At 36.4% G+C, this 21,933-nt stretch overlaps 1 protein-coding gene across 4 annotated transcripts in view; it reads left to right on the forward strand.

The window, feature by feature from the left end:
• Positions 1 to 21,933, forward strand: part of SDCCAG8 (SHH signaling and ciliogenesis regulator SDCCAG8) — a 116,378-nt gene that overhangs the window by 2,349 nt on the left and 92,096 nt on the right. For all 4 annotated transcript variants that reach the window (XM_055714535.1, XM_055714536.1, XM_055714538.1 and 1 more), the window contains exons 2-9: positions 10,167 to 10,349; positions 10,458 to 10,540; positions 13,924 to 14,037; positions 14,442 to 14,567; positions 14,864 to 15,004; positions 16,380 to 16,444; positions 18,627 to 18,815; positions 20,998 to 21,136. In XM_055714535.1, the coding sequence (XP_055570510.1) occupies positions 10,167 to 10,349; positions 10,458 to 10,540; positions 13,924 to 14,037; positions 14,442 to 14,567; positions 14,864 to 15,004; positions 16,380 to 16,444; positions 18,627 to 18,815; positions 20,998 to 21,136 (1,040 nt within the window). The remainder of the gene's footprint in view (positions 1 to 10,166; positions 10,350 to 10,457; positions 10,541 to 13,923; positions 14,038 to 14,441; positions 14,568 to 14,863; positions 15,005 to 16,379; positions 16,445 to 18,626; positions 18,816 to 20,997; positions 21,137 to 21,933) is intronic.

The raw sequence follows: 21,933 nt of genomic DNA on the forward strand, positions 1-21,933 counted from the left end.
AATTTCTCAGGCCCTGCCAGCTAGAAGGCTGGAGGGGCACAGGAAACTGGGAAGGGGCACAGCCAGGACAGCTGACCCAAACTAGCCAAAGGGATATTCATACCATAGAACATCATGCTTGGTATGTAAACTGGGGGGAGTTGGCTGGGGCTGCTGATCACTGCTCAGGGACTGACTGGGCATCAGTCAGTGGGTAGTGAGCAATTGTGTTGCACAACACTTGGGGTTTTTTTCCCCCTTCCCTTTGGATTTTATTCCTTTCCCCTTCTCTCTTCTTTTCATTACAGTTGTTGTTGTTGTTATTATTGTTATTTTATTAAGATTATTGAATTATTCTTGTATCAGTCCTCAAGTTTTACCTTTTTCCTGATTTTCTTCCCCATCCTGCTGGAGGTGGGGAGTGAGCAAGTGGCTGCATAGTACTCAGTTGTTGGCAGAGGTTAAACCACGACATTGGCCTGGGCTTTTTGTGCATTTGAAATGTTCCAATGTGATTTCTCATTCAACTACAAATTCTGTTGGAGTGCTCTTCAGAGTTGTGATGAGCTTTTAGGCTTTTGATATGTGAACTTCTGAAGCGTGCCTTTGTACAAAGTTACCTGGACATTGCAAGCGACCTCTTAAACTCTCTCATATGTTCAAAGGGCCTTTCTCAAGAATTTTGCATCTTGGGCTGTTTAACTGTGTATAAGTCTACTATTAGATCTCACTGTATTTAATGATTGTATGAACAGAATACATGCATCCAATTTATTTTCATTTTGTCTGTTTCTGACTGAATTGCCTTACACTGGATCCATTATTATTATTTTTTTTAAAAGATTTCAGAATGTGACCTTCTGGTAGCTGTTTCTCTTTCTTTCCATTCTGGGAAACATGGGGTTTTTTCCTTACAGTGCCAAGATAGCTTTGATTTCATAGCTCCAGGGGTGCCTCTCAGCGAGCAGATAGGGTATTATCTCACAAACATAGCCCCAGTGCAGGGTGATATGGCATAAGTTCCACTGTGTTTCTCATTTAACTTCTTTATTTCTCAGTGATGTACAGTTTTGAAGTCCTTTGACCTGTACAGCATTCTCAGATCATTACCGCTGCAATTAGGAATTCACTGTAGGACAAACAGATCACTGTTACTCCTGAAGTTGTTAAAACTAAATCTTTACCTGTTTTTCTTATATATTTATACAGCTTGAGATTCTTCTCAAAATTCAGATCATTCCTGTCATGTGGATTCTGGAATTTCAGGTGGCATGCTTCGGGTGTTGTTTGACACTTTTGCAGTACAGCATTCCTAAACTGCTTGTAGTGCTATCTGGACCAAGGCTAACATGTGGCAACAGATTATCACTACCCATGCTGGAGATCAGAAGAATCATTTTACAGCCTTATTCTGTTTGATGGAAGGGTGTATAACTTCTCAGAATAATTGATTATTCCAGTGCAGTGTCCTTTGTTGTAAAGGTAAATCCCTCGGAAGACTAGTACACCGGGAGCCCAGGTGTTCAATAAACTGAGGCTGGTGGCCAAAGGACAGAAAGCTGGACCTGAAAACCTAAGACATAAATGGTCTTAGAGCCCAACATAGAGATTCTGGTGAAATCACAAAGGTCCTTGTAACAGGGCTTTTCCAGAATTGTGTAGACTTTGTATAATGAAGGTCTTTAATGATGTGTCTAATACAGGTTTACGAGGGTGGTGTTTGTTTAGTTTGGATAATTAGGTTACTGTGTAATTGAGACCATTTCAAATGAACCCCAAAGTCTTTAGGAGATAATAACATTTCCAATTAAAAGTTATTCTCAAGGGAATAGAGGTATTTTGTAAAGGAGACTAAGTGCTGTGCTATTGTATTCGTGTTAATAACTAAAAATTGCTAGGCATAATGTGACTGTCTAATGGGCCTTCTACTACACCAGTGCTAACAGCAGTATGTGATGGCTTCCTGCTACTTTACCCTTTTCTTCCAACAGCAGTAAATGTATGGAAAAGACTATTTAGAGCCCACTTCTTTGTTTGTAGCATTGACCTGGTTCGTTGAACAGAGAACTATTAAATTATGTTTTTATATTGAGCTTTCAGCCTGTTTACTAAACAGCACTGGCTTACTTGTGGGCCAGAGGCAGTGTAAGAGGAGGAGTGATGGAGGGGGAGACCATCCTTTTTGGGTACAGTGCCTGATACAGGCATCTTGTAAGCCTACCCTAAGAAAATGTGGAAGTTATGTTCTGTATTCCACTGCATTACTGAGTCCTACGTTGTTTCAGAGAATGACAATGCAAGCTGCAAGAGGAACAGATGAAAATATAAGACTGCTGCAACTTCAGTTTCACTTTGTGGCTACTTCATGTGACTCCAAAAATAAAGTAGCAGACATGTGAAGTCAAAGCTGTCCTTGGAAAAATGAGTATGTGGTCCAATTACCAGCTAAGTTAGCTGTGACACTGAAGCAGCTAAGAATTAAATTGTAGATGGTAATCTACAATTGTAAATTTTTTTGCCTTAGGCTTTTTATTTCTGTTTGACAATTATTTCCAAGTATTGTCCCAAACAGCACATAACGTTCATTTAAGGGTGAAGAATCAGTCAGAAGGAACCAGGAAATGCTCATAGTTGCTCCTCACACGTTGAGGGTCTCTAGAACCTTAGCCATGTGCTTTATGCTCTGCAGAAAGGGCTTGTTTAGGAATTCCTGGTGATGAACGCTGCAGCTCCAGAGAACAGTTTCCTCTTAAAGACGGTGATTTGGTAAAAGTTGTGTTGACCCCCCCCTATTTCTCATATAATAGGAAGCAACTCTGAAGATGAGGAAACCAAATCAAGTGGATTCTGAGTGTTAAACACAGCTTAGGACTTTTTCAGGCCCGGCTAATGAACAGCCTGGTATCACTTGTTATTATTGAATGTTTACATGTAAAATCCTATCAGCATAAGTAGTAATTAATAGGATACTTTCAGTCTCAAAACAGCCGTGTAGTATGGTAGCATACCTGTGTTTGTCAGCCAGTAAAGAAGAATAGCTGCATATCAGAATGGTAAGTAAAGTCAAGTCCAAGACTATGCAAACCACAATAAAAACTTAAAAGAATGCTACCTCAGAAGAGGTACGTGACTTACTGTTTTAGATTTCTAAGTGTCAATAGAAACAAAGTCAAAGCTGGTAATACTTTTTGGACAGCAAAGTTTTCTTTAAATAGGCACCATTTTTTCTGTTTTCACTAACTGGTCTAATTGTATGTTTTATCAGTTATTATTCTGCATAAATTCTATAGTGTTAGTTGTTTTTAAGAGCTGAAGAATCAGTGCAATTCCTTCTTTAACTTTCTAGGGCATTTTTCTGGTTGGGAACCATGGGATGTCAGAAAGTGACTTGTTTGTTGACTTTCTAGCCACTTCTGGTCATCTTTCTATAAACATTATTAGAACTGGACCATTACCTTTAGATGACAGACTTATGGGAAGCTTTTCATACAGCTGTGGTTTGTTTTCTTCAATTTATGTTGCTTAACACTTACACCAGCTGGAGTTATTTTCAGTGTCTTTTCAGGCAAGTCTGTTGTTTTGGTTGGTTGGTTCCCTTGCTAAGCTCTCCATTAGCTCCCAGAGTACTTTCTATGGCATTTCTGAGTTCATGAATGAGGTAGCTTTGGTGCTTTCATTTAAAGGAGTGCTCTTTATAGACAGTCTTGGGCAGTGTCTGAAAAAAACGTCTTTTGTTTAGGCAGTGCAAACACGGTTCAATGCCTTCTCTGTTTTTTTCAGTTTTTTTCACTTCAGTGGCAAATTGTTCTTAAATATTTTTTATTTTTTTTTTAATTACACCACCTTACCACCACCCCCAAGCTGATTACTACTTTGGAAATACAGCTATCTCTTTCGTGTTGTGTTCAGAGTGTCCTGATGCTAGACTTTTTTTTTTTTTTTTTTTTTTGACAAGTTCAACGGATCTCTAATGTGTCTTCAACATAAAAAAATATGTTGTTGCTCAGCAGTAGTACTGACATTCCCATATAACCCACCCCCCCCCACCCCCCAGTTATATGAAGGTAATTCTCTGGAAAAACCGTACCTCGCCACATTTTCAAGGAGTAATACTTAGATTTTGTAGTTGCAATGAGTACAGAAAATAACCACAGCTACCAATGCTTCTTTCAGGAGCAGTATATTAATTCAGCACGTAGAATGTATGACGTGCTTTTTGAACATTAATTAATGTTTTGGGCAGGTTTTTGTCTTAAAGCATTATGCTTAACGGAACTCAATCTAGTCCAAAGTTGCAGTCATGTGTAGATGAGTTGAGGAGTAGGAATATCTCTGTACCAAGAATGTTATGGTTTTAATCCTGGGTTAGGATCACTGGGTGCTTCAGTCTCTGAAATAATAAGCAGTAATGTATTTCTTTCTTTTAGGTGTTTGGTCAGCTATGTCATTGCTAAGGCATTAGATAAGTTATATGCCTGTCCCTTGCAAGGACTGCCTGTGATTATCTATGATAGTTGACAGCTTGTCAGCATTTTTCTGGAGCAGTTGGTTGTATTTTGGGGTTTTTTATGTATCAGTTTTGATCCATCAGGTTTTGTTGCTATCTTGCCATTTTTCATAATCATCTCGGATCCTTTAAACACTGAAAACCAATGAGCTTTATAGTAAATAAAAATTTTTTTTTGAAGTTTTAATCCAGATAAGTCCAATTTAATTTATATCCTCAGCTGTTCCTATAGGAAGTAACACATCAATGATGTCTTATCATACAACAGAAATGTATGTTGGGCTTTTTATTCATAGAGTCTTGTTAAGATTTAGAACAGAAAAATGCTGATTGGATTTTAGATAGGCAAATAGTGCTGCACGCAAGCAGTTTTCTGCAGTATTTTTTTTACTGAGGCTAAGTTAGGTTGAATGTGTGTGCACTTAAAAATTAATGACTTCTAAATTAAGTACAAAATTATCACATTGTCTTTAAGCAAAGATTCCTTGTTGTCCAATAGTTTGCATCCACAGAGGTACTTTCAACTTCTTTCATATTTAAAAAGAATACTTCTACACTGGCAGGAACAACAAATGTAATCTTTCCACTTGGTAGTGTGTTGTCTTTTATACTAATGCCCACAATTATGCCCCTTATTTAGGAAAAAAAAAAATACAACTTTCTTATTCCCTGTTACACATCCAGTTCAACTTTCACTGAAGTAAATGTTAGCTCTTTGGTGTCTAATGAGTATAAAGATGGACCATTGGAAACTCCTAACTCCCAGTTTCCCAGTGGTGAGTGTTTTGCTTGTGGCAGCAACTTTTGTAATTTGAAATGGGCATGCTTTTAAGAAGCTTTGGCAAATATGTGATAAAGCTTTCAAAAATGTAGTGATATTATTCCAGAGGCAGGGAAGTGTAATCAAGAGAAGTAGACATCAGTGTGCCATTGATAATGATTTCAATGTGTTTCACTACTACTGCCTGGTATGTTTATGGAAGAAGATGACATAGCGTAAGATCTCTGTTACCTTTGAGGCTAAAGTAGTAGCTTGGAGTTTAGAAGCTGTAATATTATGAAGAGAGAGAAGTTCTGGGAAAAATTGTATATGGGTCTGTTTGGTTTGGGTTTATTTTAGTTTGTTGTTCTTCGCTGGCTATGAAGCAAATATTGATACTCTGGGGTTCTCTGACAGAGGTCTGCAGTGAATAGGGAAATGAAGGAATTTTATTGCTATCAGATGACACACCACATAACAACTGATACTGAGCACTTCTTGGCAACAAATAGTTGCAACATAGTTTGCTAAATATTTAAGCCATTGCATCAGTGAGATACTTCTACCACTTCTCAATTAGTTCTCCCACCCTCATAGCATCCTGGAATGCTCAAGAATAGATGAATAGCTTGAGTATGCCAATAGAGAAATATGTGACCTAACCCCTTTTTTTTTTTTTTTTTTGAGTCATTGCCTTGTGAGTTTTATTTGGTATTATTATAATAAATTATGAGTAATTAAAATGTGCTTTTTATGTCTTCTTTTATGTTAACTTCTTCAAGGGATGGAGTACCTGAAAACTAAAAGAGGTAATGGGAGCCATAAGATAACTGGGCTTTAAAAATAAGTGCTGAGAGAAGGTTAATAGGTCAGAAACGGGTTAGGTTTTTATTAAAAACTAGCATTGTAAAGAAGGGAGCGATGGCTGGCATACTGGACTGAGAACCATGTTCATAAATATAGTGCTTTTTTGGGGGTTATTTATACTTTATAAGCTATTGGTAGGTTACAACCAAGCGAAGAAAAAGACTGAAAAGGGCTGTGAAAACCATTACAGTGGGGAAAAAAAATCTATTTCCCAATATCAGCCAAGATGATGTGAACTTGAAAAAGATAAAGTTAAGGCAGAAATACATATTTAGCTTTTTTTCTCTGACTTGAACTGCCTTTCACCCTTCCATTTGGAAGAAAGGAGCTATTAACATTTGTAACCATCAGTATATATTATACTCTGAGGCATGTCTTCTGAATTCTACCTAGTAGATGCTTAACTGTGATTATATCTGAAGCTTTTTTTGTCTATGAGGAAAAAAAAATATTTTCAGTTATTTATTTATGCATAATATCAATTTACAGATTGCAAACTTGTAAAAATGAATGGAGGACATGTATGCTGGAAAGCTTGCCATTTTTCTAGTTGTAGCAGTTGGTCCAATAAAAGATGCCTCCTTACAAGTTTTGTCTCACAAGAGTGAAATTCCTATTCTGTTTCATATGCAGTCATCCTAGGGGAGAATAACCCTACAAAGAATTCAGGGCTAAATAAAGAAAACTGCTAACGTTTCACGTTTCTGACAGTCAAGTAAGGTTTTGAGAGTGTGGGATCTTTTTCTGTTTTAAATCATTAATAACTGTTAACTATTAAGGAAACTTTTCTAATTCAGAGTAGTTTTGACTGGTAAGTAGAAATGACTGTGGCATTATTTTAGAAAATTGTAAAAGAAACATGTTGTCTTATATTCCTGATAAAATGGCTGTGAATCAAGATGGAGAGCTGTCTCATTTTCTTGGTTCACTTAGTATTGCAGTAGATTCTGCTTTGAAGATTCCATAAAGCCATACTACTTAGGTTACTACTCTGTCTTTTCTAGTTAATATATACATTGCTTAAAGGGACGAGAGATTAAATACTCATCTCCCCTTGTACATTGGCAATTGAAGGAATGAATCAGAATCACAGAATAGTTCAGGTTGGAAGGGACCTGCAAGGATCATCAAGTCCAACTCCCTGCTCCCCACAGGACTACCTAAATCTAGATTGTATGACTAGGAGCATCATCCAGACGCTCCATGGCCTCGGTCATGGCCTCAAGCCCATCAGCTTCCCTGGGGAGCCTGTTCCAGTGACTGACCATCTCCTCAGTGGAGAACCTTTTCCTAGTACTATGTGTCTTTGCTCCAAAGCTTACAGGTTTTTTTCAGGAAAGCTGAAATATTCCTATCCTTATTTTATTCTGTTAACTTTGGTATTGTGATGGCTGTAATTTGTTAATAACTTTGTCCTAGAAAGATGTGCTCTGAACCAGTAAAGATGGTAAAAGACTGGGGATATTCGCTCACTGGAAGAAATATTTGTTGATCTAACCCAAGAACTGCACTACCAGCTACCATACTACCACTGTGGGTACAGCATGCCCTGTCTTTGGGTGATCATCTAAAACACCCTGAGGAGGAACCATTCACACCTGTTCAGGGACATGAGCCAGGGTAACATTTATACTATGCCCACAGAAGCTCATTTCTTCAGGCCTCTGCACCAAACTGATCCTCCCTGCGTTCCACTATGTCTTTCAGAGTTCTTAATCACAATTTAACTGCCTGTCCTGTCATCACACATCAAGTAAAAGTACTGATGTGACTAAATACTTTCAGCAGCATCTAATGAAATCTTTGCTTTTTAAAGCATGGGAACTATGAAGTCCATCATTAGGGACATGCATAGGCCAAGGGGACAGGATCATGGAATCCTAGAATAATTTGGGTTGGAAGGGACCTTTAAAGGTCATCTACTACAACTGCCCCTGCAGTAAGCAGTTATCTTCTACTAGATCAGATTGCTCAAAGCCCCATCCAACCTGACCTTAAATCTTTCCAGGGATGGGACATCTACCACCTCTCTGGGCAACTTGTTCCAGTGTTTTATCACCCTCACCATAAAAAATTTCTTCCTTTTATCAGTCTGAATCGACCCTCTTGTAGTTTAAAACCGTTCCCCCTTGTCCTGTTGCTTGTTCCCTGTCCCATCTTTCTTATAAGCCCCTTTTAAGTATTGAAAGCCTGCAATAAGGTCTCTGCAGACCCTTCTCTTCTCCAGGTTGAACAACCTCAACTCTCAGCCTGTCCTCATGAGAGGTGTTTCATCCCTCTGATCATTTTTGTGGCCCTCCCCTGGACCTGCTTCAATAGGTCTATGCCTTTCTTGTACTCCAGAGGTGCATGCAGTACTCGAGGTGGAGTCTTACCAGTGTGTAGATCTTGACCTGCTGGCCACACTTCTTTTGATGCTGCCCAGGACACAGTTGTCTTTCTGGGCTGTGAGTGCACATTGATGGCTCATGTCCAGCTTTCCGTCCACCAGTACACCCAGGTTCTTCTCCTCAGGGCTGCTGTCAATCCCTTCGTGCCTCAGCCTGTATTGATACTGGGGTTGCCCTGACCTAGGTGCATCCTGTGCCTTGCATTTGGCCTTATTGAACCTCATGAGGTTCACGTGGGCCCAGTTCTTGAGCTTGTCTAGTCCTTCTGGATGGCATATCAACCGTACCACTCAGCCTGGTATCATCTGCAAACATGCTGAGGGTGCACTCAATCCCACTGTCTATGTCATTGCTGAAGATACTAAACAGTACATGTCCCAGCACAGACCCCTGAGAGATGCTGGACATCGCTGATCTCCATCCGGACTGGAGCCATTGACTACTACTGTCTGGATGTGACCATCTAGCCAATTCCTTATCCACTGAGTAGTCCACCCATCAATCTGTATCTCTGCGATTTAGAGAGAAGGATGTTGTGAGGAACCGCGTCAAAGGCCTTAAGGAAGTCCAGATAGCTCATCCCTTGTTCACTGAGGTAGTCACTCCATCATAGAAGGCCAATAGGTTGGTCAGGCAAGACTTGCCCTTGGTAAAGCCATTCTGGCTTTCTTGACTCACCTCCCTGTCCTCTGTGTGCCTCAGCATAGCTTCTTTGGAAGAAGAATTGAGTTGCCTGGCATCCTGTGGTATGAACCAGAAGTATCGTTATCTAAAACCAGGCCCGTATTTTTTGTTTCCCAATCCATTCGGCATCTCTCAGATTCAAATCTCTCAAGTTTCTTTTCTGGCATAATGCAAATATTCAGCTGTATCTTAGTGATACTGCATTTATGATTGGAACATTTTTGATTTTTATGAAGTGAGCTAAATGAAGAAATTTTGAAAAAGGGAATGTAAGAAAAAAATATATTGAAAATGAGAGAAGACCATTACTGTATCACCTTCTAGTAAGTCATTGATCTCTTGAAAGGGTTCATAAAAATATCTGTGTTTTTATGGAAAGAGTTTCATTGCGGTTTTTCTTTCCAGAACGATGCGTGTTATTATTTAGTTTTCACGCTTGTTAAAAAATGATTGTTCTTTATTTAACCACTATCTTATGTTGGTTCAGTTTGCTGAGTTTTTACTTCATTTACTCAGATATTTTTTTAGTTGTGCTGTGCATTGCTTTGTCACATGTTGTGACATAATTTGAATTAAAAAAATATTTTTATTGGTGCTCAGTCCTGCACTTTATATGAAATACAGCATGAGCTTTAGGCTCATTGAAAAATATCACAGCTGCGTATGCTAGGAAATATTTTAGGGTCAAGTATACTATTACTCGTCCTGATGTATTGATAGGCAAAGATACTACTTACAGCTGCTTCTTTGAAAATGTAGTAAATAGTTCTGCAAATTGTGACATAAAGTAGTTGTTTTGGCTGTTTGCATTAGGTAATTCCTTCCAGTGGCTGAGTTTAGATAAAGTAGTCAAGCTAGACAGATGCTGAATGCTTTTAGTTCTCTCACTTTTTTTTTTTTTTTTTTTTCAAATTTAAAATATCAGTCAGTAAATGTTTTCTTGTATGTTGTTTATTGTGGCTAATGTGATCTTTTTCAGAGCGTGCTAGTGATAGCATTCATCAACTGAAATATACCTTGGAGGAAAGACAGTTTGCAAAGGGTGAGGGTGAAGTTGGATTTGACGTGTCCTCGGTGGACGACGAGGGCAGTGATGATGAAGACAGGGGCGATGATAACAGTGGGAATACAGCCTGGCAGGAACGGCAGCACCATCACGCAGGTAAGATTACTTGAAAGCAAACAGCTTAAAAATTGTTTAAAATTATTTCAATGCAATATTTCAATGAAAAAAATAAATTTTTGTTATTTTTTTTTTATCTCTTCATAGTTAATCAACTTAAAACTTTGTTGCAACATCAAGAAAGAGTGGAAAGTGAAGGCTCTCCATCAGGGAGGAAGATGTCCTTCTCTGTATGTTGCTTCTTGTTTCTTTTGTGTTTGAATGAATGGCATGCATGATGAGATCAATTTTCTCTTATCCAGGAAGAAAAAGAAATATCAAATCATTTTTGTGTTCTGAAATATAGGAAACTCCTGAGGCTATGGCCAGAATTTGGTATGCTTATGACCACAGCAGAAGTAAAAGAAATCTATAATACGGGATTTAGACTTTTGTCCTGTTTTGTTGACTATGCAGTATGGTTAACAACCTGTATTGCTTTCAGGTTTCTCTTTTTTTTCTTTACACCAAAAGTTCATCCTTTTTGTTTTGGAAACAGTCGGGGTCAAGTACGTGGACAAAATTCTGTAAAAGCAGCCTCTGCTTCCCTTTGACTGTACTTTAGGGATTCTCAAAGGCCTTCTCATGCTGTAACTATGTTTTTTCTTTAGAGGATTAGAGATGTTCATGGAACAGCAGATTTTTGTTGCTCTCTGCCAAAATACAGTGCTGCCTGTCAGAGTTAGTTTACACCCTTACACAGGCTTCTCAGATTTAGCCTTCTGGCAGAAGAAGTGCACCAAAGTACATCCAATGGACAGTTCAGTTACAGAGCAACTGCTGGATACTAGTGTCACTATAGGAAAATAATTCAAAGGCGTTTTCTAGTTTTATCTTTTGATGGCCTGCACTGACTACTTTTGGTTTACACTAAGCAAGACAAGCAGCATTTTGCTGTTAGGGTTGAGGTAGCAGCAGAATAATCTAAAGCCCATATTCCTGCTGTGTTGCTTTGAAGTGTGTAATGAACCTAGCTCTACTGTTCTGACATTGAGAAATTTCACTTAAAGTTAACTTTCCCAAGTGTTCTAAAATCCATGAGTTCAGTCTGATTGTTCTGCTGGGTACTTTTGCCTCATAATGGTGCAGGATACACTTTTGTATACATTACACCAGTGTTTCTCAAGTTTCTCAGGTTAAACATTAAACACTGTTTTTCAGTGAAAAATAATTTGAATAGAAAGGGAGTTTTTCGTGTTTTCAAATACTGCTGTGGTGTAATTTTTTCAGGGATGCAGCTGGAGGTCTCAGCTGCAAGGTGTTTATTAAACTTTCAGAAAAGAGGGAGGGATTAACAGGAGCCAGAGGAACAGAATGATGAGTTACAAATATTATTGGTGCTATATTATATATATTTAAACAAGTGCGATTAATTTTTTTAAACTTTATGAAGTAGTTGAGTTTAACAGACCTTAAGCAAGGTGAATTCTGAGTCAATGGAACACGGAACTTAGGTGCACTGAGCCAGGTGGAATACATTGCAAATTTGGAGTCCTTTCTCTAAATGTTTTTCTAGATCATTCTGGAAAACCCTCCCTTTGTCTCTGCAATTGTAGTTCCGTTCCAGATTTATCAAGAGTGCCACCTTTAATATGGCCAATACTTATATCGGGTATAATTTAACAGGAAGGCATTCGTTGCTATAAATCTACCCTTCATCCTGGTTAGTGGATTTCATCTTTGCCTTTAAAGGTTGGACAGTGAACCTTAATACTTCATTGGCAGAAAGTGTACATAAAATTAACTAGTCGATGTAATAGCTAGCTATTAGTAGCTTGGTTTGGGTTTTTAGGTTTTTTTTTTGAATGGTGAATGTTTCAAAAATAATATTTTAAAAGAAAGATTACGTTTCTGAATCTTTTAGGAGATTTAGGAGTCAAACTGTTCAGTTCCTGAAAATGAGTTCTATAATCTTTAAGACTTTATGTATATTTGAGAAGCATATCACAAAATATTTTTGCTTTTTGACGCAAAAGTGTGTTTCTGACCTGAGATCACAAATGTCTGAATTGTATCAGTTTCAAAACTAGCTAGGGATCAGTAAAGATGCTTTTTTTTCATCCAGAATAGTGAACTAATGCTAGAAATGCACCTGTTCCTTTGAGAGGACCCCGTTAACAACTCTGTGTGTATTTTGTATCAGAAAAGAATAAAAACAAGGGAGATTTAATGTTTTACAAATGTAAAACTGTTCAGAAAATTGGTGAAAAACACAGACATCTTTTTTATAAGATGATATATGCTCTACTCCAAGACCTGTCCCAGCTTGATTGTCTTAATTTGAATTATTTAAAAAAAAAACCTAACAAACAAAATCCCATACCAAAACATTGTAGCTTGCTTTGATACACTTTCTTTTAGGTTCAGGAATTCAGATAGCTCATATATGTCAACTCGTGTTCTTTCAATATACTTTCAACAATACTTAGTTCTTTCAGAGAATGCAATTTGCAATAGTGGAGTATCAAACTAAGGGAGGAAACCAATATTCAAATACATAAAGATGACGACTGAGGATCTGATAGTGGCTTATTTCAATTTGAAAGTAGAGACGATTAAATTTTTTTGTGAATATTCAAAGGCAGTTTCATTGCAGACTAACATATTTATGCTTAATACTGTTACTCCATTAAAATTACTTCAAAGTATATTATACTTCATTAGAACTAAGTAAATTATTATACTATAAGAAAATGTTTCTTACATCCACTCTAAATAAGTCCTTTTTATTAGACTGATGAGGACTGTTGCTAGTAGGATCAAAGAGAGGCTGTAGTTTTCAGGAAGCTAATTAATTCATGTTTTTAAGAGCATTTTAGTAATTTTTACTTACATTCTTTATCTGTACTGCATTCTTAGAGTAAATGCTGTAAAGTTATAGTGATTGCATTTTTCACATTTTACAAAAGTTTAATCCCTGTTTAAATCTTGCTGAGCAAGGCAGAGATAGAATTGCTTCTGTTGAATTGGCAAGGATTCCTTTCATTACCTTTTTCAACTAGCTATTTGTGAAGCTATCAAAAATATTACCTACTTATAGGTCTTCAGAATTTTTGTTTAGAATTTTATTTTAAAATATTGATAACCAAGTTCTTTGATAAATGTAATATCTATTACACATTTTCCTGTGTTTCTGTGGAGGTACTGACATTGCAGACATAGTTGTGTTTCTGTAGTAGTTGTTAATGAACATTTAGAAGAGTTGCTTTTGCACATCCACAACTCATTAACGTTCAAGGTATTTTTATATTCATTTCACAGAAGAAAATACCTCCTTACATTTGTCTAAAGTGGATGATACACCTAAATAGCAGCATGAATTTCATTTACAGATTGGTTTGTGGTTATGATTTAATCCTGCTTTATAGATGTGCTTAATCAAGTAACTGAACATTTTGGCAGAAATGTTATATTTACTTTTTGTATTGAAGAATTTAAGTTCTTACTGATTCTTCCTTCCTCATGATGTAGTACTTGGTGACTTTTTATTATATGTATTCTGTGTGCAAACAACATCTTATTGCAATAGCTGGAAAACTGGAAAATAACGCCTGCTATTCTTTACTTCCTTCAGAAACCCCCAGAAGCTGCAACCGGAGACTTACCAGCCCTTTCTGATCTCGTTCCTATAATTAATGATCAGTCACAGTACATTAATCATTTAGAAGCAGAAGTGAAGTTTTGCAAGGTATTAGACAACATATTTCACCTACTAAAACCCTGGTCCCCTAAATATGAAGAATTGCTTTAAAAACAGCTTATTCTTAGTCTTGAGATTGATTGTTGCCATAAACAAACGGAGCCAAACGCACTTCAGTAGATACTGAGCCTTACCATGCATCTTGGGCTGTGTTTAAGGATCTTCAAAGACGTTTTTATGTCCTATCACAAATATATGTAAGCAATTTTTTTAAGAAGTTATATGGAAATTCAAGCTAGAAAAATACAAAATCTGTCTTTTGAGTATTCTTATTCTCTGTAAAAGATTTAAAATAGTTGAGAATGTTAATCTAGACTTTTGGTCTCAAAATGTATTTCGATGTTGGTGGCTGTCTTAAGGAACCTTTTACATGCAGTTCCTGTATCCTGTAGGAGGAATTGTCTGGGATGAAAGATCGAGTACAATTAGTTGTACTTGAAAATGAGGAGCTCCATCAGAAACTGAAATTCTTAACTGCAGAACATATGTGGAGAGAACAAACTCTTCTAGACGCCTCAGTGAGTTTTTACTTTTCTGTTGTTTTAATGTGTTCAGGGACCCGATTCTCTTTCAGGTAGGCTATATAAATGGTTATTCGCAAGCTGAATTTTAGTCAAAATATAATGAGAGTTTGTAAACATGGATTTTGGTGGATAACATCATTATCGTAGCTTGCCAACCTAATTGACTTGTTTATTGGTCCTTGTAGTCTGCTGTAATGAAAATTGTAAGGTTCAATACTTGTATAATTAACATTTCTTAAAAAAAAAAAGCCTACATAATTACAACTGAAACATGACTATTTTTATTTTAGGCAAATACTCAGAACTCCTGGCTTGCAGGTGGTAATGACTTTAGCATGTTTCAGCCTGTCACCTCATCACCAGCACGTAACAAAGATCAGGCTTTTGTTACAGCAGCTTCTGGAGACGTCGAAAAATGGCCAGTAGAACTGGTAGGTATTCACTTTCTTTGCAGTCATACCTTCACAAAACCTTTCGGTGCTTTGTTGTTGCTGTACTTCTGATGCTTAATTTTGTTACAGACATATAGGAGGAGTTTTAGTTGACTGAACCTTAATCTGAGGTCCAATTTTATTCTCTTAAACCTCATCTTCTTGTTATACCCTAATTAATATTATTATCCAGTTAGACACAGATGGCAGGTTGTATCTGCAGATGTTGAATTCCCAGAGACAAGTCTTGTTTTAAGAATGTCCTTTCAGTGATGGCTCCACTGTACTTTGGAGATTCTTAGCTTTAACACAACACACAAGCAGGTGGGAACTAGCGGGTGTGATTCAGATAGCTCTCCAGGCAAGCTCTTTTGCCATGAGCCTTTCTGCTCCTAGAGCAGCGCAGGACTTAAGGTACAACAGTAGCTTTGTGCAGTCTGTTTTCCCTAAGCTGAATTACACATTTTGTGCTTTTAGAGATACAGAGCAGCCCTAGTGATTCAGAGATGATGTTGCCTCTGTCCCGTATTTTTTAGTTTGGGAAGATATTCTTATTTTTTTTTGCTCTAAATTAAATGGGGTAGCATTGCTGTCTTTTGAGAAAAGCAAGGTTAACTGAAAGTTTTGATGTTTTTAATCCATGTGCATATGTGTAATGTGGAATTTAAAGGTTACTTTGATTCTTAAAGATAATTATATGTATTCATTGTTTCCCACTAAAGTATTTTTGTTGATTTTGTTCATCATCTAGAGCTGAAACCCTCTTCATTGATCCCTAACACCTGCAGTTGTTTGAAAGCTAGTTTTTACAGTAATTGCACTTTAACTTCATCTGCCATATTTAAAGAATCATACTGATTGTGATTTATTTCTAAAGCATCATAGTGAGCTAAATTTCTGGTGCTTTATCTGGTTTGTTACCACCGTTAGTTTGTTACACCGTAGTGGTGTGGTTGATTTATGTACCTAGTTCTTCACCACCTAATGAGAATAACTCACTGTATTATAAATAAATAGCCTGTCTACTTGAAGTTCTTCAGAATTCCTCTTTTGTTTCTGCTAACTTGCGGGAGAGTAAGATCAAATTTGAGACAAGATCATCAACTTGTGTAAATCGTTGTAGAAGGCTGCAGTTGGAGCTGAAGCCATTTACCATGTGAGGATCTGGCAAGATGTATAGAAATGAGAAAATGGGAGGGTTGTTCATTTTGTGGACTTTCCCAAGGGCGAAATATTTAGGTTTTTCTGACACTAGTGTTTCAACAAGTTTATATCTTCAGGGGAAAAGAATGAGTGTGGCTAATGTCTAGGTGTATTTGTGAAGATGATTATGAAGAAAACAAATGACACTACTTTTCTCCCATCTGTTCTAAAGGAGAAACTAAAACTTCTTTATCAAGAAAAAGTCAATATCCTTGAAGCTCAAATACAGTCTCTAAGGTAAAGTTAAATGTTTTTTTTTCTCAAAATTATTGTTAATAAATTATCACTTCATAACAACACAAAACATTCTTAATTTGAATTTAAGTAAGAGAATGCCTGAGTGTCTAAATGTTGTGTTTTCTGATAGTGTCCCTGAATGCTGGTTCTACATGAATTTTTTGCAAATATAAATGTAGTAAAATTGAATGTACTGCTACTATATAGCAACATCAGCAATATATACATTTTATAAATTCAATTGAATTGTGTTTATAGAAATTACAACTTGATATAAAATGTCTTTATCCTTTTTATCCTTTCTTCTTATAGAAGCACCATGTCAATTAAAGAAAAAAAGAGAAGTTAAATTTTTAACTTATGTGAGCCCATCCATATCTAGCTTTCTTGTACTAATATTTTATGTTGCAAATTTTAGAAATCTTAAGCATTGAACTAGTTTAGGCCACATAATGACTTTGAAGCAGGAAAACCTAGTTTTGAAGCATTCAGGCAGTGTTTCCAGTCATGTAACCTGCATATCTTTTAAGCACAAAAATATTTGAAAATAAGTCCTCATATAATCCTTCAAAATATTGAAGTTTTGAATAGGTAGCAAACTATGGAAAAACAGAGGTAGAGGCAACCACTTTAGGATTTGTTTTTCAGGACTGAACTTGCCCCTGTCTGCCTGCATTTGTGATACTGCTGCTGAACCTATTTAATTATGGTTTTCCCTAAATGAATTGCGGTTTCATATATCTGAAAATTCTAGACTCTTGTGTGTGTGTTAAAAGAGTTACTGTTAGGTAGACAAATTTAAATATGCCCTCTGCAGTGGTGAAATCTTAAATGTGCAAAACCAGTTGTGCTAATGAAAGTAAAGGAGGATCTTACATTTCAGCTATGTAATCTCAATTGATTATTTTTTCCCCCCACTTGGCTTGAAGTGTTAGATATACTCAGAAACAAATACTGAAGGCTAAAATAGCCTGAAAATTTCCACAAGTACATTATTCACCCTCTTGATTTCTCCTAAGGGGCATGATCTTTCAAGCTGTAAGTTCTGCAAAGCACTTGAGCATTTACTAAATTTTAATTAAAGTGAGAAATTATATCCCTTTCAGTGGGACTATCCTTATTTCTAACTTTAAGCAGGAATTTCCTTAGGACTCACTGATTTCTGTCCAAGTTTTCCCAACAATAGGTCTGTTGTACCACGACTGTGTAAGGGTATATGCAGACCAAATTCTGTTCAGTTTATGGTGGATTATATTTAATAGACCAACTACTAAAATTGGAAAAAGTGCACAGAAGATTTCCCAGATGGAAAAAAGCATGCATGCAGTGTATATATTATATGCACAGTAAATCCAATGCAACCAGAATGTGTCAGACTTACTATGTGTGTGCTGCCCAGATGGCCTGCATAACAAACCAAAAGCTTTGGATTCATTGCGCAATTTGTCAAATTGATCTATATGTGCATAGTGTGCATTTGTCTGGAACTTCCTGATGTCAGCATTCCTACTGCTTGCACTCTCCCTGGCCTGACAGATGCTTGGAAATTCTGGAGAAAATTCTTCAGAGCACCTGGTAAAAATTTCAGAGACGAGTATAAAAACTTACCCTGTTTTTCTGGAGATGTAGTTGACCTGGAGTCTGTGTGTATCGCTGGATCGGAGGGAATGTGCTGAATACATCTGGATTTTTGTCAGGGAGCATGGGAAACTTTTACTTTATATTGCAACTTTACAGTTAATTTAAGAGTAGAGGAGAAATGTGAAGTTAGTGATATTAAGAAAACTAGAAAACATGTTAGACCGGGTATTGAAATATACAGCTGGTAGTGTTTCTTGTAAATGAATCTTTTACTCTGTTCAGAAAATATGTAAGCCTTTGTACCTAACAATATTTAAGTTTTGTATCCAATAATCTTCTGTGTAAGTTCACCATTTTCTGATACTACAGAGGGAAGGAACAAATTAATTTTATTTTGTCTATTGATAATTTTGATTGAGCAGTTCAACTATTATTTCTCTGTTAAAGTCTTCCTTAGCCTACTGAAATGTGTCAAATAATGTTCATTACAGGGATACACACAGTTCTTTTCAGGTTACATCTGTAATTATATATTGCCCATAAATATAACTGGTAGAAATGTTTGATTGCACAAGTAATATTTTTTATTTCTTCTTTCTAGGAAAGACCTTTCAGAATCTCAGAAGACGTGCAAAGATTTGGAAGGAAGGCTAAAACACCAGAAGGCACTTGTTTCAGCTGCGAATTCTAGCCGGGTTGGTGGTCTGTGTCTGAAATGTGCACAATATGAGGCAGTTCTTGCACAGACTCATTCTAATGTTCACATGCAGACCATCGAGAGGGTAACAAAGTAGGTCTAAGGGGGATATTTACTTGCTCACTAAAAGCATGGTTAATTACATTAAACTGTGTAAGTCTCCATGTGCTGGGTTGCATAGAGAGATTGCTTGTGGGACAATGGACTCCCAGGTTGAAGTTATAATGCTAAAATCAATGGCAGAATATGAGTGTAGGTCCCAACCACCTTGAAATCCATGGTAGTTTTGCTACTGATTTCAACTGGGAAAGAATGTTAGTTGTTATCTTGTAATTATGATACCTTGGGCTGGCCAGATAATCAGACTGTTGATAGTCTGTTTCCCACACTTTTTGTTCAAAGAAACCCTTGACTCTGTCAGAACAAATATTGTGGAAGTCTGTGTGTTTTGATTGATTATTTCCTGCAAAAGTTTCTTATCTTTCTGTCGTTGGAAGTTTTAATGGCTTCACTTAATTCTCCTTACATTTGGATACTTCTAGGATACATGAGCAGTGTAATCCTTCTTTTGCCACTTGAATTTGCTTAGGAGGTCAGGTGTTTGGGACAGGATGCATTGTTCCTCCCTAACTACAGTAAGTCAGGGAAAAAAGTTTGTTTGGATAAAAATAAATGAAATTATTTGCTTCAGCCTTTTTTTAATTGTAGCTTTTATTTAAATGATTTTCAAAAAACAATTTTTTTTGTGAGTGTAATATATGTGATTCAGAAATCCCAACGGCATTAAAATGTGTTTTTCTTAAGAAATTCTGCTAGTCAACCATTTTCAAAAATTTCTCCCTTTCTACTTGCTAGTAATAATGACAGGGTACTGCAGCTTTCTCAAAGTTTGTTAAACAGGCATCTATTAATTGTCAGATATCGGAAGCTTCTTAGGACTTCTGAAGTTTTAGATTGAGCTAGCTGGAGATGAGGTAGTGGGTCAATTGGAAGCAAGAACACTAAAGGAACATAATATATATAGCCTATCAAATGGATATTATCTCTACACATTAGAGGACTGTTTTTGTATGAGTTTATTTTTCTATTGTGAAGTCCAAGAATTTGCTGGGAAAGCTCTCTGTTGCTGAAAACTCATGTTTCAAAATCTACTTTCATAAGAGAATTAATTATTTGTCACAGACACTGGAAAATATGAACAACCTAACTATAAATCAGTACATTCTTGTCATCTAGCATTACAGTGCAGTTTGAAATAAAAGATTTGAGCTGACCTATTTATCTTTCATAAACCATTATTTGAATTTGAGATTTAACGAAATCTGAAAGCTATATCTTCTTGTGATGCAACTTATTAAAACCAAAGCTATTTCAGTAAGGATTTTCAAAAGGACATAATCCAAATCTTGTTGAAATGAAATGTCAGAATATGACTGTTAGTTCTCTGGCAAATAAAACTGTGTTATTTTTCCACACAACACGAAAGAAAAAAACAAAAAAAAAAATTAAAAAAAATCAAAAAATTAAAAAAACAGTTTTCAGTCAGAATCTCTAGTTGCACTTAAAACATAAACAATTATACTCTTCATTTAAAAGCTTTCAACTTATCAAAGTAATGAAAAGGTTAAGTATTATAGTTTTACTGGCTGTGCATCACCATTTGGTATAGAGCTCAGTTTCTTAGTTAGCAGAAGTTCAGAGGGGATGTAGAATCCAGAAGTCATATTGCTTAGTTCCAGTTTGCAGCAAAGGGCTATTGATTATCATTTGATGTACTTAGTGATCGTGATCAGAATTACTTGTTGAATCTTATCCTTCCTTTTGGTTTTTTTCCTTCCTATTTTACATTTAATGGCAATGTAATTTCATATTGCTTTGATTTTATGTTTTTTTTTTTTAAAGAAACATGCCTTTTTTGGGGTTGGTTTTGTTTGGTTTTGGTTTTTTAGCACAGTTCCCCATTTTGTAATGCCAACAGAATGTTGGTCATCTTCAGTATATTTCTGACTTGACCTCTGCTGTCATTACTGACAGTTTTGCTAGTGGTCCATCTTTCTGAAGTGAAGGACTGGTCATCAAGCAAATTATATTTTTAATATCTGCCAATCTAGCAGTGTGCTGTATTTCACTCTTAACCCATGCAAATTTTAATCTTGCTTCTCTTACAACCCTGATGTCTTTTATCTATTAACATTTTATATTTGATATACATGTTGTTGTTTTTTTCTCTTGGGAAAAGCTATAGAAGAAATACCTGTGTTTTCTTTATATGCAGAGAAAGAGATGACTTGATGGATGCACTTGTTTCACTGAGACGAAACATGAAAGAGATGCAACAAAGAGAATCTAATGCTTGTGAGCAAGTTAAACAAGCTGTGCAAATGGCAGAAGAGGCCAATTTAGAAAAAACAAAGGTAAATTAATCAAGAAATGAGAGCTTTCAGTATTCAGATTCACTGTAGATGTTAATTAGGTTTAATGCTAATGAGAGAATACCTGCATAAGACCTTTATTCCATGTTGATATGACGTAGTAGATTTATGACTGTTTTTGAGCAGTAATGTGAACTCTCTGAGTTCTTAAATTCTCATCAGGGCTGTAGGGTGTATTGCATTCGTTGGCCATCATTTAAATTCTGAGGTAGTTTCACAGCTGGGTGACAGAAGTTGAATGGTATTGAATGGTAGAATTTTCAAAAGCATTTGTGATGTAGGAAGATAATTCTCATATCACATTTCTGAGCTGTTCTTGAAAGAATACTTAAAGTGCTTACAAACAGCTTTTTTGCATCAGATGAACATGGTGCAAGAACTGGTTACCTAACAGAACTCTTTGAAGATGAAAGTCCTGTCTGATGTTACTTACAGGAAGCATTTGGTGCTATGTAAATAATAATGATAAAACCAGTTTTCATGTGATGTTTGTGTTAACCCTTGTTACTGTATAGAATCAACCAATATTGACCAAAATTATTTCCTTGATATTTAGTGACATCTACTGTATTAGTAGTGAATTACTATGGAATCGAGAGAGGGGGGTGGTGGTGGTGGTGGTCGTTGTTGTTTAACGAAATACTGTTGTTTTTAATAGTGAACAGGATTGATATAATTGTTCTATTGATCAAATCAGTATTATTCATCCAATGCTGTAAGAGTGTGTGTGTGTAGGGTCTTTAAATATAAACAGTGGGGAAAAAGATAATGAGAGTGGG

The sequence above is a fragment of the Falco cherrug genome, chromosome 6 (genome assembly GCF_023634085.1).
Source record: "Falco cherrug isolate bFalChe1 chromosome 6, bFalChe1.pri, whole genome shotgun sequence".
In the NCBI taxonomy this organism is placed as follows: domain Eukaryota; kingdom Metazoa; phylum Chordata; class Aves; order Falconiformes; family Falconidae; genus Falco; species Falco cherrug.